General features: G+C 39.7%; 1 protein-coding gene across 13 annotated transcripts in view; it reads right to left on the bottom strand.

Moving 5' to 3' along the window:
* Positions 1–26,999, bottom strand: part of MLIP (muscular LMNA interacting protein) — a 213,087-nt gene that overhangs the window by 77,687 nt on the left and 108,401 nt on the right. For 11 of the 13 annotated variants that reach the window (XM_090033935.1, XM_090033944.1, XM_090033925.1 and 8 more), the window contains 2 exons: positions 11,850–13,472; positions 218–289 (listed from right to left, as the gene is read on the bottom strand). The exons of 1 other annotated variant lie outside the window; for it this stretch is intronic. In XM_090033935.1, coding sequence (XP_089890061.1) covers positions 218–289; positions 11,850–13,472 — 1,695 coding nt within the window. The remainder of the gene's footprint in view (positions 1–217; positions 290–11,849; positions 13,473–26,999) is intronic. One more of the 13 variants, XM_090033980.1, reaches the window with a different exon arrangement.

Here is a 26,999-nt window from a genome sequence, read left to right as displayed (position 1 = left end):
GAATTCAAGTTACTGAAGTCTCAGGTTTTTTTATATGAAACAACTTGGCTTTGAGTAATAGTACCAGGTATAATTCTGAATAGTCAGCATGCAGAGTTTTCATTTTTAAGTATTCCCAACAGAAGTGTCAGGAAAGTATTAATTATGAAGTGTTATGTGAAGCACAATGTGTTTGAAAATATAAAGAAATTTTACATATTTGTGAGCTAACACTGACCTTCTGCTCCATAAGCAATGTGTTTGTAGGGATTGCTGCAAAAGCCTTGTAACTTGTCTTGATCTTGTATTGCTAGAAGGGTTAAACCAGAAAGCAGGAATATGAATAAAAAAGGGGAAAAGGTATGCTAGAATTAAAGATAAGGTTACCAGTCTCCCTGACAAGTTATCAATAACACAGTGATTGCAGGTTACCTGAAAAAGTCATTTCTTACAGAAGAACAGGTTTGCAATCCTTGGCACTACCTTCACTTTTTTATTAATATTTTAAAGAACTAATATCTAAATATCTTATATATAAGAAATAAACAGAGCTGGGTGAAATATGAGTAACAGCACATGCTTTCTTCAATGAAGTTGACCATTTTCTACTTGAAGTATTCTCTCCATTAAGCCATTTAGTCTTTTACAATTTTTGTTGTAAAAGATTTAGTGAAATTATTGTGCAAGTATATCTCTGCCTATAACATATATCTTAAAATTTACACTCTGCACCTGCCATATGGTCCTGGATCACTGAAGCCAATGGGTCATTGACTTTACTGAAATAGACTAAGATTCCCGTAGCTCGAGTTATTTGTTATGTATATGCTGTGTAGATTAGTTGAACAATCCATGCGATACTGTTTCTGACCCAGACTGGATAACTCCAACCTCCAAAAAACTTTTTCAAAAACAGGAAATGAACCTTTCCAGTATAAACAGCTAGGAAATATCAGCACATAAGCTAAGCATAAGTATTTAGCACGCATCTATTTGCATTGTTATTTGCATACACTTTGGTGCATAGTAATCTGATTACACCTGAAGTCAGGTGGTGAGGCATCAAAATGGGTATATCATATACAATTTTGTGTGAACTTTATTGCTTGCTGAAAATCTCTGGCATGCTATATAAAAAAGCACAAACACATTAAAGGGGAAGAAAGTAGCATTTTGCTACTGACTTCATTGGCAACGTAACCTAAGTCAATAGGGTAATAAATAAAAAGAAAAACAGATTTGTAGAGGAAAAATAACCAGTAAAAATATAATTAAATTAGGCAATGCGATAATATATAACACATAATGTGACAAACTCCCAAGGTGGAAAAACCTGGAGCTAAAGATTTTTCATTAATCTTTGAGTCATTGTTTCTGGCATGCATATGTTGCTTACAGCTCCTGTAAAACTTGTGCACAATACAGTAAATTAAAGGCAGAGTGAAATACCTTGATCTTGAATAATCTGACATTTCTGGTTTTAGCTCAGATAACAATAGAGCAAAATTTTAGTAGCTGTACTCATTAAACTGTGAAAACCCTAGAGCACATCAAGTAATTACATGCCTATTTGAATGTTCATTTACTTGATTTTCTCATATAAACACAGTCTGCCAGTGAACAGCTATTAGTTTTGTAGATATACTAATTTCAAGCTTAAAACTTCAGGTATTTAGTGTTACTTTCATGCATATTATTTTTTGTATATTTAATAGTTTATATGAGTATGTTTTTGCATATGTATGTGGCCACACATGCATGCGCCCATATACACATGCTCACACACACTGACCAAAGCATAAAAACTGGTAAAAAAATTGTGTAGTGTTACCAGAAGTGTATCAGTCAATTATGACTAACTGTTCTTTCAACACCATTATTGTGGTCATTCCATTGAGACCATAAAGGCTTTTCAAGGTCCTTCAAGTTATGCTGTGTTAAAACAATAATGAGCAAATCTCATTCTTTGTGCATGGGAAAGAAAGAGAAGAAACTAGAAAGTTTTCTTTTCCCATGCTGTCTCTTCCACGTGGAGGAGTCAATGACTTTGCCTATTTCTACTTCAGGCCTAATGAAAAGCAAAATATTCCTCACTCCATTGGTGAACCTGTGGCTCTACTGAAATCAGCACAAGTTTTGTCAGGCTTTCACTCCAGAAGGACATCCTTCAAGAAAATCAAGGAAAGTCCAGCTGAGTCTTTTGTTAGGGACCATAATCTCAGACCCATACTTCTGGAGAAAGAGCAGGCAGCCAGAAAACAAAGTTCCATAAGAAAGAGGTGAAGACAAATGAGTAGATTAAACTTTTCATGCACATGGGAAATAAACATGATGAGAGGCAATGTAAAGAATGGAGAAGAGGACAATATGAAATGAGTTATATATATGCAGTTGATTTGGGGGATAGAAACAAAATCTCCATCTTCTACAGCATGAATGTAACTAGAGATAATTTTCTTAACTTATCATAAACAACTTTTTTTTCTTTCAAAGTTTTACATGAAGCAGATGCAACATGGGTCATCCATCCCTGTTCCCTGGGTAAGTCTTCCACTAATGTTTTTCATTATTATTGAGCACAAATGACCATTAGAGACTAGACTGTACCTTTACAGTCAGGTCAAGCCTGCCCTTCTTACAGGATCAAGTGATTTTTATGAATATTTCAAGAGTATAGGATGTGAAAAAATATGGGATGTGAAAAAATGATTATTAGAAAAAGAAGTTTGCTAAAGCATTAGAAACCTCAGGACTTTTTCTTTTAGAAACTCATGTGCTTGAGAGCTCTTCAGTAGGGGAATGATGTACTCAGCAGACCACATACCAGAGATGTCACACTGAGTGGAAGCCAAACGTATACAAAGAATAAAAAAAAAAGTTTAATAGATTGTACTTCATGCTATTCTTACCCAGTATTATTGTATTAATCAAAACAATGTTTCCTACACAGCAGTAAAACAATGAAGAGGGGGATAAGGAAGTTGAAAAATATATATATAAATAGGTAAGTAAAAAAAAAATCTTTTTCTAAATACAAAGAAGTACAAGATAGAATGTATCTTCATCTCCTTCTCTTGAATTTAAGAATAACATGCTAACAATATTTTTTGTTATTTGTTTTTTCAAACCTCCTCCCAAAATTTTCAAACAAAAAATTTTTTTTTTGAGGAAAATAAGCAATCGGAGGGAGGGAAGAAATAAATGCATTGGTGCATTTAATTTTGAGGGCAATATTCCAGCACAAAAAAAATTGGATGGGTAATTTCTTAGCAGCTCTAGTAATAAGAAAAAGCAAGTGTAGTTTCAAATCACATACTGTATTTTAACTCAAATCCAAGATGAGTGTTCTTCTCCCATTTAGCATTGGAGGAAAAAAACTTGTCTTTGATACAGCTATGAGGACCAAGGCCAGGGCCACAGCAGCCATTTTTCTGCTCCATGTTTGGGACCAGGGTAGCAGGGGACAGGGCATGCAGCAAAGGCGTGCAGCAGTATGGGGAGGAGTTACACATGTGAGACCATACAGTGTGGGGTGGAAAGGAAGCACAGAGGAGGCTGCATGGGGTGGGGGGGCAAGGAAGACCACATAGTACAGGGTGGGAAAGAAATTTTAGGTACATCCCATAATGCAGAGGGCAGCACAGGGGTAAGCACACAGTGTGGGGAGGAAACCTTGGGGAGACCACACAATTCAGGGGGAGAATTGTGGGGGAAACTATACAGTGCAATTAGGGGGCAAAGCAATAAGAAGGGCAGGCAGTAGAGGGGTAGGGATCAGAGGAGGCAAGTGACCAGGAGGACAGGGAACAGGGAACAGGTGCTGGAGGGCTCAAGCACTCCGAGGTTAAGGAGCAGAGGGGCAGGCAAGGGGCACAGGGCAGGCCACCTGCCCCCACTGCTTTCCCCACAGGTATCCCAATTTATTACTTGCCACTATTAACACCTGACTAAAAGTGTTTAGGTTGTATAGTGACAACAATGGTGTAACTAGGATAGGGTGACCTAGGCCACCAGCCAGGGGGCACCAATGGGTGGGGGAGGAGACAAAAAAACAGCAATAGGAAGTCACAGCTGCCCCTGTGCCTCAGGAACCCCATCACATCCCTATGCCATTGGGTAACAGGCAATCTATAAAGAGAGGTGACTGTATTAGAAATACATTGCTGTCAGTACAGCTATCCTGGCTTACATATCCAAGGGTGTGTCTACACTGTAACTGCAAGAGCAACTTCAGTGTACTTCAGACCTGCCCTGAACTAGCCTTAAACTAGATACTTCAGGTTCCAATAGCATTCAAGTCATAGCAGCAAGGAGCTCAGAACAGGGTTATTTACTGTGCTTCTCAGGCATGTTTTGCAACCTGTGGTATGCTGCAGCTAGATTGCTACTGCCATATCAGCTAGATTGCTCCTGGCACATAAACTAACTTATTGAAAGCTACCTTATGGACCCCAGCAATAAAGTAAGGCTGTGGTAATGTGGGAGCTAAAATGAATGGTTGACAACCCAGAGTTGCGAGTTTGAGGCCATAGCAGAAGCACTTGTAGCATGGCCCTGTCAGATTCCAGCAAAACTGAATTCTGCTAAATATCTTATCACAAGGATGTGAAAAAGGAACCACAAAGCAGTCATTATTGTGAATATTTCATCGCTGTACTCTGGCTAAATACAGGGCTTTTTTCTGCACATTCTCATTTATATTTTGATATAGTAATATACGTGGCAATGTAGCCCCCATTCATACAATTATTCTATACTATATAAAAGGGCCATTGTTACAAATGACATGATAAATACTGCTGTCTCCTTTTTGCATGGCAAAGAGCTACTGAATAAGGAATGCATGTAGGAATGAGGTCAGAATCAAGTGAATTAGGGCCGTAAGGACTCCTAAGCCACATTCACATGAGCGCACATGTGAATTTTGAGGCACCACAAAACGCAGCCCACACACAATTTGATTCTCCACTCTGCATATATCGAGTGTGGAGCCAAATTTAGACATGGGGAAATCCCGGCATCAAGAAAAAGCCTGTGGGAAAAAAAGCAGGGCAGTACACATAGCAGCAGCCTGCACCTCCTGAAACAGGAGCCTGGCTGGCCAGACCCACGCTCTAGCTGCTGGCCAGGCTCTACACACCTGGATTGCCACCACTGCAGCCCCAGGAGGCCCCTAGGACCCCCAGTAAAGCTCCCCTAACCCATCAAGAGCATTTTTCCCCACACTAACCCCACGTGCTGGGATGTGCACCAGGGCAAAAAGCACTGGCACTAATTTGTATCGCTTCTTTTTTCACCATGGCAACCACATGCCCCTGCTTGTAGGGATACAGCCCTAGAGTTTCTCCAAAACCTTGAAAACTCCAGTCAAAACAAGGATTTATCCAACATGGAATCTAATTAAGTTGGACTAAAACTTTGAATCTGTGCAAATTAGTCACTTTTGTAAAGTACAGTTGGGAATATTAAAATAATATTTTGATATACAGTATAGTCTACTTTCTAGATAATTAAATAATGTTTATAATTGTATAAGCCATTTAAACATGTGTGTATACATGCCTACATATGCACACACATGCATATGGGTAGGTGTGAAAAAGTGAGAGAAAGGATGCATGCAACATAAAAATCTCCCCTAGTACTATCCTGCTAATCAGAAACTAATATGAAATAGGGGAGACAACTGAATGTTTTGATCGGTATTTAATATTAAAGTTGATTCTGCCACATGTTAAAAATAAAATCAGGTCAGTATTCTCTCTGTAATCTCAGTCTCTTTTCTTGCCAATTTGGGTTGAATTAGTGACTGTACAAATGACTCAGTACTCAAGCCTGTCATATTGCATTAAAAGACTTTTTGTATAACCTATGATCTGCTGATGAGAAAGTATATAATCACATTGATTTTGTGCTAATTAAAGAGTTTGGAAGTGGATACTGAAAGCACATCAGATTGGTAAAACTGACGTTTAATGGTTAGAAAACTGCATTAGTGCTTGCAAAACCTGAATCAAACAATTCCAAAAGTTAAAGTTAGCTACATTACACAACATAAGCTATACAGACATGTTAAGCATCAATAAAAATCAGCCAATGTGGTTTAATGCTATACCCAGTTCTAAAATCATACCCACTGGGACCAGAGACCTGAGCACATTGCTGGAATTGCTTCATCTCAAACTTCTCAATAATTTTCCATGAAAAAGGAGATTTGAAATAGGTTGCTTACTGGAAAGTTTACTAGCATCAACAAATGAGTAAGAACCTACTAAAACTACTGAGGTTATACAATTCTTGGATCAATTAAGTAGAAACAGGAAGGAAGGGAGAGGGTTGAATGTACACTATTCAACTTCAGATAAATGCTGTGGGTTTTAGATTTAAAAGCCAGAAGGGACTTTTATGGCAATCTAGCCTAGGGTTGTCTAATTTACCTTGTGCCCCAGGCCAGATCTGGAAAGCAGGGCTTTATGAAAGCTGGATCTATTCCAGGGCCGTGGGTGGCTCAGGTCTAGGGCAAATGGCGATATCACCAGCCCAGGACACATAGCAGCAGTGAAGAGAGCAGTGGCAGCAGCAGGTCTGACTACAAATCCAGCCCAGGATATATAGTAGGACCAGATGCAGAGGAGACAGGACAAGCATGTGGTCCAAGTGGCTGCTTGCTGCATTGGCAGTGATAGATCAAGTGGCTACAGGGCAACCAGGGATGCATCAATCCTTGACTGCCCTCCTGCCACTGAGTCCCAAAATTCTCAGCAGTCCATGTACCCCATCCCCACCCTCCAACTTCCTGAGTAGCCTAGCAGGCCAGATAGAGTGGCTTGGCAGGCTGAATCCAGCCCACAGCTGTATTTTTGCCACTCCTGATCCAGTCTGACCACCCAGATTAACATAAGGCTATAATTTCACTCTAATTTTTATATCAACCCCATAACTTCTGGCTGAGCCTAATTTAGAGACTTTCAATATAAAGAATCAAGGATATGGCTAGGAAAGTTATTTCAATGGTTAAATATTGCTAAGTCTTACTGCTAGAGGCTATGTTGTATTTCTAGTCCCAATTTGTCAAGATTTAGCTGGTTATAACATTCACAATTAGCTAACACAGACAAATTCATTCATATATATGAAGGCTCTATGGAAAATCTTATCAAAGTTTGGCTGCCCAGGGAAATTTATTACCATCCTAAGACCCCTTCATGACCAGATGACTTCCTCCATCCTATGCAGTGGTGCCACTGTGGAGCCGTTTGCAATTCAAACTGGCGTCAAGCAAGGCTGTGTGACTACACCAAGTTTGTTTTCCATCTTTCTTGCAGTCATGAAGTTGCTCATCAGTGACCTTCTGCCATATGGCATTGACACAGAGCACAGGATGGATGGGAATTTTTTCTGTCTCTACTGCCTCCATGTAAAACAAAAGTTACTTTGGCCTAAATTGTAAAACTTCACTACATTGATAATTGTGCTGTTGGCTTGACCCTTAACATTGGAAAAACAAAGGTGCATCACCAGCCTGGCCCATGGTAATCAACCCCCCCAGCAAAGAGTCTCATTGACGAATAGGAGCTGGAGAACATTGAACACTTTTCATTCATACCTCTGCAGCCATCTGTCAAAGAAAGACAACATAAATGAGGAGATTCAGTACAGGATCTGATGTACTAGTTCTGCCTTCAGAAGACTGAATCATTGTGTGTTCAATGATCATGACATCAGGAATCAAATAAAGCTCCTACTATATAAGGCTGTGGTAATCCCAACTTTTCTTAAGAGATATGAAGCTTCAGTGACCTACAGGGACCACCTGAAAAGCCTGAACCACCGTCACCAGCTCCGGAAGATCCTTGGCATAAAGTGGAAGGATCACCGCAAAAATGCCAGTGTTCTCACTAACGCTAACACCACCAGTATGAAAGTGTTCATTGTTCAATATCAGTTGCAGTGGACAGGGCATTGTGTGTGCATGTCTGATATTTGTATACCAAAACAATTGCTATACTCCCAACTCGGTCAAGGACAAAGTACACATAGGGGCTAGAAGAAATGTTTCAAGGGATCTCTCAAGGCAAGCTTTGAGAAGTGTAGCATTGACTCTACAAATTGGGGAAAACTAGCCTGGGACAGAGCTACATGGTGGTCCCCTTTGAAAAAAGGCATCTGTTACTTTGAGAAAAATTGTCTCGCCCTGGAGATTGAAAAATGATAGAAAGAAAAGCAATGGAAACAAGACCAAGAAATCTGTGATCTGATCCTCCCTTTAACCACCACTGGTGGCATTTGCCAGAGAGTCTGTGGTTCTAGGATTGGCCTTCCTAGCCATCAATGGACACATCTACAGCTCTTTACTTGACCCATGGGAATGATCATCCTTGACAATGAGGGATCACCAACAACGACATGTTATATACTCCTGCCAGTATGCACTCCTGCCAGTGTTAAGCGTTCTTGTTATGCAATCCTGCCAGTGTTATGCACTCCTGCCACAAGGTGGCTGTATTTCAAACTTGGTTTCTCCTCTGTACTGTCTGATGTTTTGCTTGAAAACCTGTCAGATAATCCTCTTTGTTTTGTATGATAAAGATGACTGCTCTGTTGCTCCCTGTCTGATCTCACTGGGACAAACAAAACTTTGCAATACACAGAAGTCTTGCTTGCTGCTGCACATGTGACTGCCCTAGCCTCTACCAAATCTGCCATGGACCCTAAGTTGACTTCAAAATATTCCATAAAATAGTAATTCTGAAAAAATATCTTCTGAATTTTTCAGATTTACAAATGTTCATATCATTTCACAGCGTATTTTATATGTATTATATGTATATTATTTAATGACAAGTCCATGATAATAATAATAAATAATATGCACTACTCTCACTAGTCTGACATGTGTTAAAATGAAAATAGAATATTATATTTTTAGAATCATTAAGAACAGCTGCTACATCTTATTTTCTTTTCAGCATCTCCCAACTATGTTGTAGTGAATATATTTGCTGTTTGTATACAAACAGAAGACATTTTGATTACACAAAAAAGATGATGCATTTTTTCAATCAGTGAACTTTCAGTAGCCCTTAGTTATTTAAACAAAATAAAATAAAATAGACTAATATAATGCCATATATCAACTGTTATATTCTGTCATATTCAGTGCATTACATGACAACATGCAGTATTGAGAATCAGGTTATGTTATCCCAGTCAAAGCATTACATTAACATTGCTATACTCCTTCCAGCACCCATGCTTACCTAATGCAGATATAGATATACTCATTCTGGTACATGAGCAGCACTAGCGCATATTATGTACTACTTCTGCTATTAATATGTCATGAAATAATGTAAAAATAACATAACCATGAAATAGAATAAAATTTTGAATTTTCAAAATTAAATTTTGAAATGAAAAATGTCCAAATTTTTAAAAAATCAAATTACTCCATAGGAAAATTTCATTAAAATCTGTAAAATTTTAGGAAACAAATGAGAATTCTTGAAACAGACGAAAGTATTAAAAAAGAAAAAAAAAAACACTTTCAATGGCAACCAGATCAATCACATCTACTATGGACATATATAGTTTGTTAGGAGTTCTAACTGATGCAGCTTGACACAGAAGAACCTATTATAGATGACTCAGTAAAGTATGACCTCTCTTCTAAGTGTGCTTCAGGTTTAAGTGGAGGGATGAGAGATAAGGAAGAAGAGGAATAACAAAAACTGCGAATACATAATACACAGTAAGATGAACAAAGATACCCTTTGACCAATTTTACCTCATCTCTTCTTTGTCTTTTCTAGTTTCTTTCATTTTCACATGTACATGTCTATTGCATTATTTTTAACCAACCTATTTTCCCTTTCTTTTTTCTCCCTCACACTGTCTTCCCTGTTCATACGTTCACATGAAGCATTTTTAAAGAATATCACTGATTTCCAAACCCTTTTACAGAAATTTTCATTATTGCTTATTCTCATGCGGCTGGTTCTCTTTCTCCTTCTAGTGAATGACATATAGAAGGCAGGTGGCTGATTCATCAGTGTGTGAGACAGTCACATTTATAGCAGCAAGTGTAGTCAGGAGATTTCTTCTTCCTTATACAGAATTTACAACAAAGACACAGAAGCAGAAGGTGACAGTCTAGAATTTACTAATCAAACTAGTTGTGATGACATAACTATAGCATATAGAAACAGCAAAACAAGAAAAAAGGATTAGAGCATAATGGGAGAAAGCAGAGACTTTAGCCATAAATGTAACACATTGCAGGAGCATCTACACGAGACGCTTACTGCACATTAGCCTAATAACACTGAGCAGTAGCGTAGCAGTTATTAACCATGCTGACAGCTGTAACTCTAGTTACTGTGCATTTAGTTTAGTACTTCTTATTGAAGGTACCTCATTAGAGCTACTAAACTAAATGTGCACCAACTAAGGTGCATTAATGAGCGTGTAGACACGCCCTGCCAGGACCATGGCCAAGAGCAGGAGAGATCAACAGTAGGAAAGAGAGAATAGATTTGGCACAGGGAAGTACTGAAAAAGTACGTACGTTTAATGGTAAACTTTGAGACACACCTAGTTTTCCATAGGAAGAATGGAAAATGACAGGAATAAGCTACGGGCCTGTTCTCTTAATGTGCACAGAATAAATTTTCTTAGATTTCATAGACATTAGGGCTGGAAGGGACCTTGAAGATCATCAAGTCCAGTCCCCTGCCCTAGGGGCAGGAAGTCAGCTAGGGTCAAAGGATCCCAGCAAGAAAAGCATCCAAACGTTTCTTGAATAAGTCCAGAGTAGGTGCCTGCACCACATCTGGAGGGAGTCTATTCCAGGCTATTTGGGGCTCAGACAGTAAAGAAGTTCTTCCTTACGTCCAACCTAAAATGGCCATGGAGCAGTTAATGACCATTGGTCCTTGTTATCTCTTGAGGCACTCTGCTGAATAGATGTTCCCCCAGATGCTGATGCACACCCCTTACGTACTTATAGGCAGCCACCAGGTCACCCCTGAGCCTGCACTTTTTTAGGGTGAAGAGTCCCATAGTCCCATAACTCTCAGCCTCTCATCATAAGGCCTGTTCTCTTGCCCTCTGATCATGCACATGGCTCTCCTCTCAACTCTCTCAAGCTTCTCAATATCCTTCTTGAATTGTGGAACCCAGAATTGGATGCAGTACTCCAGCTGTGGCCTCACCAAGCCCAAGTACAGTGGGAGAATGACATCCTGAGATTTACTTGAGAAGTATCTATGGATGCAAGCCAGAGTTTTGTTTGCTTTACCAGCTGTGATATCACATTGGTGGCTCATGTTCATCCTGTGGTCTATCATGACCCCCAAGTCTCTTTCAGCCATGGTATTAGAGAGTTCGCCACTGCCACGCCTATAAGAGTGCTGTGGGGGGTTTTTCCCCAAGGTGCAGTATCTTGCATTTTTTGGTATTGAACGTCATCAGGTTTTTATTCACCCACTTACTAAGCTTATCCAAGTCATCAAATTTATTGATTTCTATTTCACCCAGCAATGTATTATCTGAGTTTTCAAAAAATTGAAAGAAAATCAAATCCATGTCCAAGCAGTTGTAACAAATTGATACTTCATCAGCATATCTTCCCACTCACTATACCTTTTATTTTTATGCTAAAGACCTCTTGAAGTGGCTGCTCTTTTACTATAAAACACAGATAGCAAAATGTGATGTTACGATTTTAAAGTCATGGCATTAATATAGGTAGTAAATTTTGTTTCTTTAAAAACTTTAACCAAATTCATTAATTTTACTGTCTCTAAAATGAGCGTCATTTTCCTCTGAAGACAAAGGAACATTAGAAAATAAGCATGCAAGATGAGTACCTTAGCTTTTGTGTTTTCATGGTCAGAAGACAGTGAAAAAGTCTGTGGTGAAGTCAGCTCTCTGGATCTTGATAGAAGTGGACAAGGTGACCAATCTGAAACAGGAGGTCTACACTGTGCTACTGATGGGGTAGCTGATTGCTCAGGTCTCAGAGGTGAGGAATAAACTCTATAACTTGGGTGCAATGATGAGGAACTAAGTTTTGAGGAGTGGGGATGACTATAACAGGCTGAAGGAACAGGTGATGTAGAATTAGGACGCGAGGAAGACAATTGCATTGAGGCATTTGAAAGGGCAGGGGAGGCATCACCAAACTCCTGAGCAAACCTCTGTGCTGAACTTGCTTTGGATTTATATGTAGAGTTTAAAGGATTTGGAGAAGGAGAAGAGCATCTCTCAAAAGAGGGGGGAAATGTGCCCCTTTGATTGGAAGGAGAGGACAAAGGATGTGATTTACAGATGAGGGTGGGTGAGTAGGTATGTACTCGCCTTGACTTCTCAGGTATTTGGGATTTGGAGATAGGATAATGCATCTGTTTTGTAGAAGAAGATTCAGGGTTCAAAGAAGAGCGTCTTGGGACACAAGAAGGCATTGAATAAGTAGGTAAGCTTGGTTGTAATAGTGGAGAGACGACCGTCTTTCTATAGGAAGAAACAGTGGATGACAGAGGACTTAATGAGTCAGGAGATAGGGGTCTGGCATAAAGGTGATTTCTAGGGGAAAGGGATCTAGCTCGAGGTGGATGATGGGCCTTTGAAGATAAAGGCACATGAGAAAATCCCAGTGGCTGATGTTCTTCTTGGCTTGGAGAGTCTGACCTAACAGAAAAGCCTGAGACATATTTCTTAGGGGTAGGCGGAGTTGTTATAAACTTTTGATCTACTGAGAGTGTTGAGGAGCCAAGGGAGTTAACTGAAAACGTAGCAGGGCAGGAAGCAGGGGATAACGGTCTTTGCTGAGAAGGGTGTGCTTTCAGGACAGCAGTTAAAAAAGTGAGCCTTGTTGGCAGGGAGGCTCTAATTTCTGGCTTCAGTTGATTTCCAGTAGGTGACATTTGGCTGTAAGGCTCATTTATACTACAAATGGTTGAGGAGGAACTATAAAATGGAGAGGACAGAGGTTTAGGACTAGGTGATAATAAATGTGCTGTGACATGGACAGGTATGGCAGATACAGATCTTTTAAAAGAACATGAGGGCAGAGACTGGGCTGACAAGTCTTGAATTTTGCTTGAACTAGGAACATCTGAGGATAAACCTCCACTCCCATTTGGAAGCCCTGACCTAGTGACTTGTGATGGCTTGTAAACCCAGTCAGGTATAGAAATGGTTGGCACTTGAGAACTACCCAAAAACTGAGAACTGGAAGAAGGGCTACTTAATTCATAGTCAGATCTTTTGGACTTGGAAATGGGTGAACTATGAGTAGTAGCCTGAAAACATGTAGACGAATCTTGTTTAGAAGACCCAGTTGCAGACTGACACTTGTTATAGGATTCTTCCAGTGAAGAGGCTTGATTTAAGTTAACCAGGTCACGCTTTACTTTCAGATTAGTTGGAGAAATTAAACGGATAGCAGGTGGTTTATGGAAAAGATGGTCAGAGGTAGAAAGAGAAGTTAACTGGAGAAAAAAAAAGAAACAGTTAAGACAGGGTGGAATTTGTAAACTTTTTAAAATCCCACATGTTAGTTCCAAGAACATGCAGGTAGTGTTTCCACTAGCACTGTTCTGTGGGTTAAATGCAGAGGGCTATCTAAACTCTCAGAGATACACCTGACCCGAGATATGACTGTGGACAACTTTTCCACAAAAGTTAATCTGATGAGGAATTTGTTGTGTAGATACTATACTATATCTCTAGATTCAAAACTACTGAATTTTATACCTAAGCAATATCTAACACAAATATACCATCAGTAACCATATATTGTAACTAGAAATTATCGTACTGTGAAAAAGATATTTTTACTTGTATAACAGTAATCACTAAAATAGCCATATTTCTTTGAGAGAATAATGTGCCCCTAGATTGATAGATATATAGATAAATTAAGTGCCCAGTGCATCTACTGTGCATTGCTTAGTAGTACCTTACTCTGCCTGAGGAGGGCCTTACTGAATATGAGTGATAATGGCAGAACCAGTACTTACAGTAATCAAAATGATTTTCTTTTGTATGATATGGAGGCAATGTTATGTATAAAACTTATGTTCTATTATAAGAAATCATTGACAACTCTTCAGTGAGCAGAAGTTAAAAAGTACCTACAATGAAAAATCATCCTCTGTTTAAAAACAGGGGATACCTCTACTAAGGATATCCTTAGTCAGCAGTGATTTTCCTAAGTACCAGAGGATTCAGAACCCAACCTTAAGGTGTTATAATATCTGAAGTGCATACATTTAGGCACTTGGACACCTAAATTCTGGATATCGTAGCCTCAGAGAACAACTGATTTCTAATAGATTTAAGTGTTTCAGGTTCTTTATATAGAGATGTAAGAAATAACCCAGACAGCTTAAAGCAGGGTGGCAAACATGCAGCCCACAGGCCATATCCAGCCCATATAACTGTATCTTCTGGCTCACAATGCTGCCAGCTACATGAAGCATGCACTGGCACAGGTCCCATGAGGCGCATGTGACCCCTACCATGACCATGCTGTGTGAAGGCCATGCCAGCATATGCCCCAGACTGGCCACATGCCGTGTGAAGCCCGTGCCTATTATACATGACTCAGTAAAGTATGACCTCTCTTCTAAGTGTGCTTCAGCACCTGTGCCAGTCCATGCTTCATGCTTCAGCCATGGCAAGTCTGGCATGGGCTTCACATGGCGTGGGGCCAGTCTGGGGCATATGCTGCATGTGGCTGCTGCACCAGACCTCCCTTCCATGCTAGATCCAGATCAGTCCCACAGACAAGCTATCCATGTGGGATTCAACGTGCAGCATGGGATTCAGCGTGCCTTGTGCAGTGCATGCCTCAGGCCCTGCATGCTGTGTGCATCCCAAATTGGCCCCATGTGGCATATGTCACATGCTACACACCATGTGCCACGTGAGAGTCAGTGTGCTGCATGCATGCTTGAAGCACGTGCAGCTGTTCCAGCATGCATGGTACATGTAGTATTGGCACCAGACCACCTCTGTGGGTCTGGATGAGTTTGACACCCATAGCCTAGAGGAAATGATAAGGACAACTACACCTGGAGTGGCATCACTCTTCAAAGTTTAAGTGCCTGATTCAGTGTACCCTTAAGCCATTATAAGCCATGCTTGTCTGTACTCCTGAAATTCTGAAAACCCTGACTTTGAGGTCAGTGCCAGTGGGGATAATGCCCACGTTTTGTCCAATAACCTCAACAGAAAGCAGGAGACCTGAATTCCCAGCCTTCCTCAGCTTAAAGGCATGCACATCTCCTGCTTCCCAAGAGACAACTCTCACCATGAGGCTGTAGCATAAGCTTGATAAATGTACTCTCTATATCTACTATTGAAGCAAAGCCACTGAGCACCCCAGGGTGCAAAATGCATGGGGCCAGGAGAGCAAGGAAGAGGGCGCAGGCTTCTGTAACTTAGTTGCACTCTCTTGGAGGTAAGGAGAACAAAGTTCAAAGGACTTGATGCATTTCACAATAAGCCAGCCATTGGCTTATAAACACAAACAATTCTAAGAACAGGATTAACTCCTTGTTTTGGTGCCCCTAAAATCAAACTGGGGTCTGGCCTTTAGTCCATATAAAAGAGACTGTGTCAGATATTTATTTGAAGTGCCCCTTGATTTGTAATTAAAAAGCAAACTAGTGTTTGCAAGACAGCCACAAAGAGAGAAGTTGTTTGAGAAGTGTTTTACACCAATTTAACAAATTCCACACATCATTTATTAAGTTTTAATTTTAAAAATACTTGTAAGTAACAATAAAATATCTAAAGCTGGCATAGCATCTTTCATTCCAAAATCAGTTCTAAAAAACTTTGGGCCCAATTCTATTCTAGTGAAAGTGTATGGAATTATTGCCCGCAACTTTCCTAGGAGCAAGACCTGGCCTTTTATATGCAGGGATCTCCATTCATTTTTTCCATCATTAGTTTTGAAAAGAATGTTAAAACAAAACAAAACAAGAATAACCCCCAAAATTAAAACTGAGCCATCCTTTTCCAAGAATCACTATTTCAAATTCTAGGGACAGGAAGTAATTATATTAAGCAGTGAATATTATTCACCATTTTAAGTGGTGGTCACTATATCTGTGTGTAGAGATTATGTCACCCTGCTTAAAGGAAACCTTACCCAAGGGAGGCTTCCACAACTGTATATTACCACAAAAGGGCAGGAAAGATGAAGAGAAAAACCACTTTAATATACACAGCAATTTTAGAAATCCAAAATATAATTGCTCAAAGAAAGAGAGACTGAGGTGGGGCTGATACCAAATTCTTGCCAAAATTTAAAAAAGAAAAGGTTATTGGGACTTTCAAATATTAGGAGCCTTATTCTCTTGTGCACTAGACCTTTTTTTTGCATGGCTATTTTATAAATACATTTTTTAAAAAGTGAGTATAGGTGTGGGCTGTTCCCACTTTAATGTCCCTTCATACTATCTGACCAGTGTTGGTTGGGACTTTATTCTCATATACAGTGTTTGGGTCCTGATTTTTTGTTTTGCATCTTAAAAAAGAAACACTATAGAATGGTGTTATCACAATAGTAAGAAAGTAATTCAGTAGCAAATTGCAGGAAAAAATGTCACCTGTATTCAGTCTGTTTCTTACCATTCTTGAGAGAGAGCGGTAGCTGTGTTAGCCTGAAGTCAAGTTGAAAGCAGGGTAGATTTGCATCTTATAAAGTAACCAAAGTGTGCGTGCGCGTGGGGGGGGGGGGAGAGAGAGGGGGGGGCGGGGGCGGGGAGAATCTATAAGGTGCAAATCTATCCTGCCTTCTTACTGTTCTCATAACTTATGAAGCAGGCATTTGGTACACATATAAGCCAATATGTGCCCCGTGCCCACTCATACCTCAGAAGTTTCTTTTTCTTACAATCTAGTTGAAAATGTAGTGAATTTATTGATGCATACCTATTTCTAAGGTTTATATCTAACTCCTAACTAGGCTTTGTCAATAATGCATATGCATATTTCACAGAATCATAGGAAATTAGGGTCAGAAGGGACCTCAGGAGGTCATCTAGTCCAACCCCCTGCCCAAAACAGGACTATCCTCAACTAGATCATTCCAGCCAGGGCTTTGTCAAGCAAGGCCTTAAAAACCTCCAAGGACAGAGATGCTACCACCTCTCTAGGTACCAGTTCCATTGCTCCAACACCCTTCTAGTAAGATAGTTTTTCCCATCTTCCAGATCATTAATGAAGATATTGAACAACGCTGGGTCCAGGACCAACCCTGGGGGGACTCTCCTTGGTACCAGCTATCAACTAGACCTGGAGCCATTGATCACTACCTGTTGAGTCTGGATTCATATTGTTCATACTGTTAAAGAAAGGAATTGCACAAGGTAAACTTTTAAAATTTTGCAGACTTGCTGGGGAGACTACAGCAGTGTGGTTAATAACTTAGAAATATCCATTGCTTAGTACTAAAATGTAATGTGAAATACTGGGTTAAGAAGTCCAATTGTAAAGCTAAACCAAAGGCCTCCAAGTATGATATATGGTATAGTACCATCACAGTGCCAACACTATTAATCTATTATCTGGCATTTGGAAAAATATATGCAGTGTTATATCATTTAGTATCCACAGAAATATCCATTCCCTTCTATATGAAGCTATCCAAAGGCACTAGACTTAGACTTAGACTTAGACTCTAGAAGAGAAAAAAATCACAATATGTCTATATAGAGAATAAGGTAATCAATATATGTAACTAAAAAAACCCAACAAAATAAACAAAACAAAAAACTCTTAGGCAGTCTTACATCTGAAGGAAGACCAGAAGTTCCTCAGGAGAACAATATTGCTTTTCCATATAATGACAGAATCATGGAAATTTAGGGTTGGAAGGGACCTCAGGAGGTCACCTAGTCTAATCCCCTGCTCAAAGCAGGACCAACCCCAACTAGGTTATCCCAGCCACAGCTTTGTCTACCTGGGTCTTAAAAACCAAGGATGGAGATACTACAACTTCTTTGTAGGGCTTTGTGAAACGGCTAAGTTTTGTTTCGGTTTTGGATTCAGCCGTTTCAGAGGGACAGTGATTGGTTTCAGTGTTTTGGATCACTGTTCCATTTCAATTCAGCTGAATCTGTTTCAGTTTCAATGCGGTTTCAGCACTGATTCAAAGATTCAGCTGCAGCACAGGTGCCAAGTGGGGGCGGTGATCCCCACTGCTCCCTACTGCCCCTCACTGCACAGGGGAGCTCTGCCATGAGCCCTCAGAGGCCTCAATCTCTGTTGCTGCAGCCAGTGAGTGCAGGGCTTTTTTTTATATATATAAGTGCTGTGAGGCTGAGGCCAGGGCTGGGCAGGGCAGCCATGGGGGCTTTTCCTGCAGCTCCTCCCACCTGGGGAGAGGTGAGTACAGCCAGAGGAGCTGCAGGAGATGCCCCCATGGCTGCCCTGCCTAGCTCCATCCCCCGCCTGGCCTCAGCCTCTTAAAAAAAAAAAAGTCCTGCATTCACCAGCTGCAGCAGCAGCAATCGGGGCCTCTGAGGGCTCATGGCAGAGCACCCTGCATGCAGTGCATAGCAGTGCAGGGCAGTGGGGATCGTCCCCCTGGTTGGGACCCATATAGCAGCCATGTGCTGTCTGGTAGCGGGGGTGGCTCCACCTGTCAACCAGAGCCTACCACTATTCATCCTCAGTGGCCCCAGCTCCCAGACAGCGTACAGTGCCCTGTCAAGCTGCATTGCAGCCGCACGATGAAACAGCTGCCATGCGGGTGCCAAGCAGGTGGGGCAATCACCACTTCCCCCCCAGTGTCCCACACTGTGTTCGGGCACTCTGCCATGAGCTCCCAATTGCTGCTGCTGCAGCCAGTGAGTGCATGGTTTGTTTTTTTTGTGCTGGGAGGCTGGGGTTGGGCAGGGGATTGAGCCAGGCTCATCCCTGGTGGGGGGAGCTATGGGAGAAGCCCCCATGACTGCTCTACTTGGCCCCATCACCTGCCCGGCCCCAGCCTAGTCCTGGCACTTTAAAATGAGGGCTGCGGGGCTGTACCAGACTCTTCCCAGGGCGCCTCTGAAACATTTCAGAACATCCAAAACATTTCCAAAATGTTTCGGATGTTTCATTTTGTTTCAGAGATGGTTTGGAGCCTTCCATTTCATTTCAGATTCAGTGTTTTGGGCACCAAAGTGGGCCAAAACATGTTCAAAACTAAATGGCTGCCGAAATTTTGCACAGCCCTATTTCTTTGGTAATCTGTTCCAGTGTTTTACAACCCTCTTAGTGAGAAAGTGTTTTTCCTAATATCTAAACTAAACTTCCCTTACTGCAACTTGAGACCATTGCTTCTTGTTCTGTCATCTGCCACCATTGAGAACAGTTTAGCTACATTCTCTTTGGAGCCCCCCTTTAGGTATTTAAAGCCTGCAATTAAATCCCCCCTCAGTCTTCTCTTCTCCAGACTAAATAAGCCCATGTTCCTTAGCCTCTTCTCATAAGTCCTGTTCCCCAGCCCTCTAACTATTTTCATTGTCCTCTGTTAGACCCTTTCTAATTTGTCTACATCCTTTCTTCAGTGGGGTGCCCAAAACAGGACACAGTACTCCAGATGTGGCTGCACCAGTACCAAATATAGAGGAAAAGAATCACTTCCCTTAATCTGCTGGCAATGTTCCTACTAATGCAGCCCAGAATGCCGTTAGCCTTCTTTGCAACAAAGACACACTGTTGGCTCATATTCAGCTTATTGTCCACTGTAACCCCCAGGTCCTTTTCTGCAGAGCTGTTGCTTAGCCAGCTGTTGCTTAGTCGGTCCCTAGCCTGTACCAGTACAAGAGATGGTTCCATCCTACATGCAGGACTTTGCCCTTTTCCTTATTGCTTCTCCAATACTTGAAGTAAATTACTTGGAGTAAATGATTTTGTTCCAAACTATAGTGCTGTTGGAATTTTCCTCAGAGAGATATAATTTAACCTAATAACATTGACAGAAATAGTTTCAAACTATTATCTTCTAATTAACTGAAAGTTAGGCTAAGCATATGGCCATAAAAAGAAGACTTCCTTCTTGTGCCATCAGAAATATTAAAATCCCTTTCATGACAGCAAACAAGAAGTAGGTTCCTGGATATGTGCTTTCCTATAGCACCTAAAATGTTGTCCTAATTAGAGTTGTATTTCTGCACAGATACTCTTGCATTTTTATGCCCTAAGGTTATTGTAATCATTACTGAAACCTGCTAAATGATGTCTGCTACCATTTAAAGTTGTCAGATATATATGATTAAGCCCTGTTAGGACTGTATTTGAAATTGTGTCTTTCCTATACCGTTACTGCATCTCTGATAGCTGCATAACAGTACAAATCTGTTCCTCTTTTAAAAGCCTATTTTCTCAAACTCCTGCTTTGCCTTTCTCTACATTTCTTTTTTTCTTGCACTTATTTCCCAAACTAGTTTTTGAAACAAGGCATTGTTCCTTCCTACGTTCAAGTAACTGAGTGACAGGTAATCTCCCATTCTGCTTCTTCATAGACTACTGAACACGCTTTGAGTGCGTAGACATAGAGAAATAAAAAAAATAATTTCTCATTTCCCTTTCTCATTTTAACTTTGGCTAATCCATACATATGATAAAGGCCTAAAAAATCTTTCCATATACTTGTCCTGTTTACAGGTATTCCAAGTAATTCATACTTAAGAATGTATGAAATCTTACCAAACACTGTTGGCATTCTAATTCAAGAGGATCTTCAGAATGTAACTGAAATGTCTTTGTCTAATCCAACCTCTGATAACAAATTGCATTTTATACTCCTTTTGCTTTTTAGAATTTTAGTATTCACACTAGAATATTATCTGTTTCCTTCTAACACTTTTCACAGAAATATCCTTTCCCTATAGATAAGTAAACTGGGAATACGTTGCCATAATCCAACATTGCTTCATAAGCATGCTATACTTCCTTGATTTAAGCCTTAATTTTACCCAGCTGCATTGGACAGTAATCAAAGTTTCAACACTTTTCAACATCTAATTAGCTATACATAGTCTTTAAGTAAATACATTTTTTTCACTATTGGAATATCCTGTGAATTGTCACTGTAGCAACAAATGAAGATGTGTATGTACTAAACATTGCCACCAAGTTTACACAAGCAGCATAATTTAAATTTCTGTTTCCTTCAATCTTACAATTAAAAGACATTTCCCTGAAGGCATTCAGAAGTTATTTGGTCATGATAAGGATTATTTGGTTTTATGGTTTTGAATTTCTAGGTTTAAAGGCTTTGCTGTAGTACGTACAAATTTAATGGGATGAAATGGATTTGCATGCATTCATTTTTGTGACAAGTGATTCATTAAAATTTGCATTTGCTGATATGATTGTTGGAATACAGTATTGATTTACCATATTTTCTTGCATATAACACATACCTTTCCCCCCAAAAATAGCCCCCCAAAATTTGGAGGGGAAGGTGTATTAAGTGAAGAAGCTGTTCTCTTCCCTGAAAAAAAAAGAATGCCTAGAGAATCTGTGCATGCTATGCAGCTACCGAGATGCTTACTACTGCTTTGGCTCAGTAAACTGAATGGGTTAACTCCTGTGTTAACCCTCTTACAGCCATAGTTATTGGCTGAACAGTAATTCATTCTTGTGCCAGAGGTAGGAAATGAACTACTGGTAGTATCTTGATGAGGCTTATGATGTGGAAATATAGAAACTTATAGAAAGAACTACCATTCTTTTTACTGTTGTTTCAAGGGTCTATGGCTTAACATTGTGTGACATAAAGTAAGTCCTCCTGGTAACAGTCTGGATGAGACAAGTAGAAAACTTCCAGCCATACCAGGAAGCTCCTGCTGCCTGCTGTTTCACCCAAATGTCTCCAGGGATGCCACCCTTCATAGATACTCTATGACACACAGTCAGCCATAACTCCAGAAAAATCTATTTTTCTGTATTCTGCTGTTCAAAAGGCAGTATATTTAGGAGTGTTGTAACTGCCCAAACGTTGGTAGTCAATACTCACCTGTTGGCTCTCCCCCACATTCCCAAAGTGCCTTTCTCATGCCATGACTGAAATTAAGCAGTAGGACCTCAGTTCTGTAGGAGGAGCAACTTTATGTTCCCCTCTCCATAGGCACATTGTTGAGCTACTTTTACATGGGATCTTCCATGATTGGATCCCCTATGATCCCCTCTCTGGCCCCAATCTGTAGCCTAGGGGGCTGGACTCACTCATCTGGTTCTCAGCTAAGCTGAAACAAAACAGATTCAGGATGACCACCCTGCCTTATTATCTTGATATTGCATCTCCCTTTCAACCTACTCCTAGAATTCCCATCACCTCCCACAATCACTTCCACAGGGCTTACCCTGCATGCAGTCCCAGCCAAGGTGCCTTTTCCCATCCACCGGGCTTCCACCACAAACTCCTGGGGCTAATTCTATCACAACCCTCCCAGACATATTCCAAACAACCAAGTCCCAGCACCACTTCTTCCAACTCTGCCTATGTCAGACTGCTCTTCTCTGCCCCGGGCGCTAGGCTTCTATCCCTAGAGCTCCCCTCTTCTGGCCTCCCAGCAGCATACCTTAAAGACACAGTCTCTTTTTTCTTACTCTTATATTTTGTCTCTAGTAATGGGGCAGGGTTATTTGGGGATGTATTGTATGTGAGAAAATATGGTACATGAAACAGGTGTGGAATAAGCCTAGATCAAGTCAACAGTCAAGTGCTGTTTTCTTTTTATTGATTATTCGGTATAATATTATGTCGTAAATAAATGGTGATGTTTAATTATAACTATTCATTGTACTTATTCTTACTTAGTTTTTTTATCTAAAAAAATCAATTCACACTATTCTGATACGCTACTTTGACTTTTTCACTTACTATTTATGTTACTTTGACCTTGATATAGCACAAGAATGTATGGTCAAATTTGGGAAAGTGTATAACCAGCATTATATAACTCATTTATTTATCTTTTACATCTGTAATCCATTTATTTTTTCTTTCCTGATGATAAAAGCATATTTTCTTCTTTTCATATTAATTTTCTCCTTTTACCAACTTTAAACAAACTGTTTAAGTTCATTTTAATGTTAAGTTTCTTTGTGTAGTTGGAACCCACTAGCGCCTCTTCAAAAACTCTTGCCAATAGAACATTGGATCACTTTCCTTGAATTAACTCATAAATTAACAATGATCTATATTTCTGTCTCTTAATTTTCTTCTTTCCAAAGTGAATAAGCGGTGGTCAATAATCCAATCTTGCTTTTTTGTTTGTTTTCCCTGACCTAGTTGTATAAGAAACAAACAAGATGAGATTTTAAAAAGCAGCATAGAAGGAATATGGGCAAAAGGAGGATTTCACAGAGATGCTTTCACTATAATGCCTAAGACTCAGTAGTGCACTATGGGGTGGACGAGTGGGACATATGCCATTGGAGCCCCCTGAGGAAAAGGGCACCAAAAGGAAGGGGGCCACCTCATTCTCATCTTCTCTCCACTTGCATGGAGGGCTCCAGGAAGCACCTGGCACAGGCAAAGTATGTAATGAAGTGCAAGAACTGGAAATCACAGTTCTGTAGAGCAGCAGTGGCATTTGCTGCTTCTAGGGAGAGAACTGGTCCCATTTTTCCTGCCGAAATCAGTATTTCTTCTTGTTGTTGCTGTCCTCTTGCCAGGAGCTTTTGGAGCAAAAGAATGGGGTGAATATTTCCCCCTGGCAGCAAAATTTACAGCCATGCTAAAGAACTAAAACTTCCCAAAACGCCTTGGACTCCAGGATATGCTGCCTGGCCACAGCCAAAGAAGAAAATATTAGTCACCTTTTACATAATAGTCTAGAATTAGAAAATTTTAGTCAGGAAGTGTGCTCTGGCTCTCCTCAGCCTGAGGGGCTCCATTTCCTTCCTCAAGGAACCCGCCAAGCCAGAGACCAGGTTAGGAAGAGGACTTTCTGCCTCTCTTGCTGAAGCTGCTGCAAGTAAACCCTAGCTTCACAAAGGCACCTCATTCACGACTGTTCCTTAACACAGAAGAAGTATGGAATTTCAGCCAGCCCTCTTCCCCAGCACTTTTTATTTAGGTATATCCTCCTTAGACTTATTGACACTCCCCATTTAACGTATACAGGACTCAAACAACCAATTTTAGTGTATTTCTCTTCAGACATAGTTTCATTTGGCTCATCAGAAATTAAAGCTTCACATCCATGGATTTGTTGCGTGCAAACACAAGGCATTCGAAGACATGTATTGAGCCAACAGATGACACTGCAACTTTTTTTGTAATTCACCCCTTAAAACTGCTTTCACATTCAAATTGCTTCTGCTTTTTAAAACTAACACCCCTTGGACATAGTTTATTTATTTTTTCTTGTGTGGTTTGAGAGCTTCCTGCTTCCACAGCTGTGTAGAAGGGCATGGGCATGGGGTGGATGGGAGGCCCCGGGCCAGGGGGGCAGTGTTGGACTGTCCCACTGTCCTATAGCACCTGCCAGGGACCCAGTTTATTTCATTTGAAAACCTATTGTGTGTAAACACAGATGCACCACTCCAAGGCTTCATTCATTTGAAAACCTAGTGCATGTAAACACAGATGTAACACTCCAAAATAAACAAGTTTAAATTTTATCAACCTATTTAATTTAATGACGATTAAAACCCTTGGTGTGTACAGACAGTGCCTACAGACAGCTGACACTCCTCAGCCACAATAACACTGTATTTGTACAAACCCACAGGAAAGGAAGAAAAGAATGTTCTCTGTGTCCTATCACACAGCTATGAAGGTTTAGCCACCAGGTGGCCTAAGTGTACCGGTTTTTCAAATGAATCTATACTTGTGTATAGTATATCAGAAAAGGATAATTTAAGAAATAATGATTATTCAGTTCCTCCATTTTAATAAATCATGTATTAATAACATATGAGTTGGTCCAGAGTTTTCCCATTTCTTGTGTTGCAGGTCTTCCATTTTATGGCTATAGCATGAAGATTATTGAAACAAAATGGAGATTACTGACTACTTTATGGTAAATACTTCCCAACTATAAAACCTTTGCTGTTTCCGCAAGCTGATGGCAATAAAAACATAATTCCCTAGGACAAAATTATGCAAGTAACATCTGTGGAGCCCAACTTCAGCATGAGAAAGACCCTTCCTGAACTGCCACCAAAACTCAGAATCAAAAACAAATAATGAAAATAAATAATAAAAACAAACAAATAAACAGCATTGGATCACTGATCATTGTTAATTTACTCCAGGGAAAACAGCCAGAAGTTTTTCTGATATTTTTTATAACTATTAAAATAAATGTTAAATATTAAATCATCCTCCATACTTTGAATAGAACATGATATTTTCTAGTATGGGTCAAATGTACCAAGCCCTCCAAGGACAATAGGAGTTTCTTGCTATTTCACAGACTAATAAAGCCAGTAGAGATCACTGTGATCATCTTGTCTGACCTTTAGGATGAATCTTTTTCCTCCTCTCCTCAAAAATAGGAAATCAATGAATATGTTATTGGGTTTTTTTAAATGTTCTTGTGTGTGCACAATCACTGACTTTGTGGATATGAAGCTCATTCTCAAGTCTAGAATTTCTACTGGTGGATGAGATCTACTTATGAGCTAGCCCTGTGTAAAACACTCCTTTGAATATAGTACCCAGAAATTTACTAGCAAAAAGTGAAACAGCTATTTTAAACTTTTTATAATTTCCTTTCATTTCAAAATAGATCAATATATCCTATACTAAATACTAGACTATAGAGAATGAAAGAATAATGGGAAAATATCACGAGAGGAGATTTGAAGAAAGTTTTGAACATTAGGGAAAAGCAACTTAGTCCAAATGTAGTAATTTATTGCATACATAGTTACAAATGTTATGCAGAAAATAGATATGGGAAAGGTACATAAAGTTGTTCATCTGTTATCATATGACTTTGAAACAATGATGGGGAAATGCGTTTCATCAGCTATAACACATGCTACCTTTAAATAAACTCAGCTAATATGATTAATACAGTTTTATAGACTTTATTGGAATTTATTTAAATTCCAACTCCTGTGAAGGCCAATGAACATATATTTTCTCTGACACTGCAACAAAATCCTGCTCTTGTAATATAAGTACAATTATTTTTAACAAAAACGACACCACACGTATTTTACTGTCTGCCCTTAATCAAAGTGCTGTGTAATATTTTAGAGAAGCTAAAGTTCTTATTTTCCCAGAATACAGGAGCTGAAAGTGTTAGAAGTAAATATGCATTTTCCTTAAGCTTTCATTTCTTACATTCTGCCTCCATAAAGACATTTTCTTCACCCCCCACTTGTGCAAAATCCCACTCATTACACTGGAAATGTTAATGTCCAAATGAATAATTAATATAATTGTAAGGCTCAATCCTAAAGTCCTGTCTTATCTAGAATTTAATTGGTCAGAATTAGCTTGACTTTTTCTACATAAAAAACTGAAATAAGAAAACCAGGGATATAATCTCAGGACACTGAGATCTATTCATTTAATAGGGAAAGTAACTGGACTTACTTACTTTCTCTTTAAAAAAATGTTAGTATAAATTGGCATGGACCTACTGAAGTCAAAGAGATGTATCAGTTTAGTCCCTGTGAGGATCTCACTATATTAGGTTAATATATATATTGGGTCCTTCTCTTGTCCCTGTTTTGCTTTACTCTGATGTTTCTAGAAAGGTCATTGATAGTCACTATATACGTATGTATATATGTATATAGTGACTATCAGTGACCTTTCCAGAGGGGAGAAGGCCTACTAAGTCTGTACTACCTACTCATCTTACCCCTTTACATATCATCTTTATAATAGAAGATGTGTAAGATGTATACCAACTTTAGGTAGAAGGTTAGGAACTACTGACTAGGGCAAAGAGGGGTTAGAAGTTAGTAATAATCTTTAAAAGAGCCAGTGAACTGATATCCACCCGAAAGCAGAATGAAGTATCATATCTCAAAAC

Source organism: Crocodylus siamensis, chromosome 1 (genome assembly GCF_052110815.1).
Source record: "Crocodylus siamensis isolate JL-2025a chromosome 1, ASM5211081v1, whole genome shotgun sequence".
Classification (NCBI taxonomy): domain Eukaryota; kingdom Metazoa; phylum Chordata; order Crocodylia; family Crocodylidae; genus Crocodylus; species Crocodylus siamensis.
Note: the sequence above shows the minus strand (reverse complement) of the source record. Positions and strands in the feature narration are given on the sequence as shown.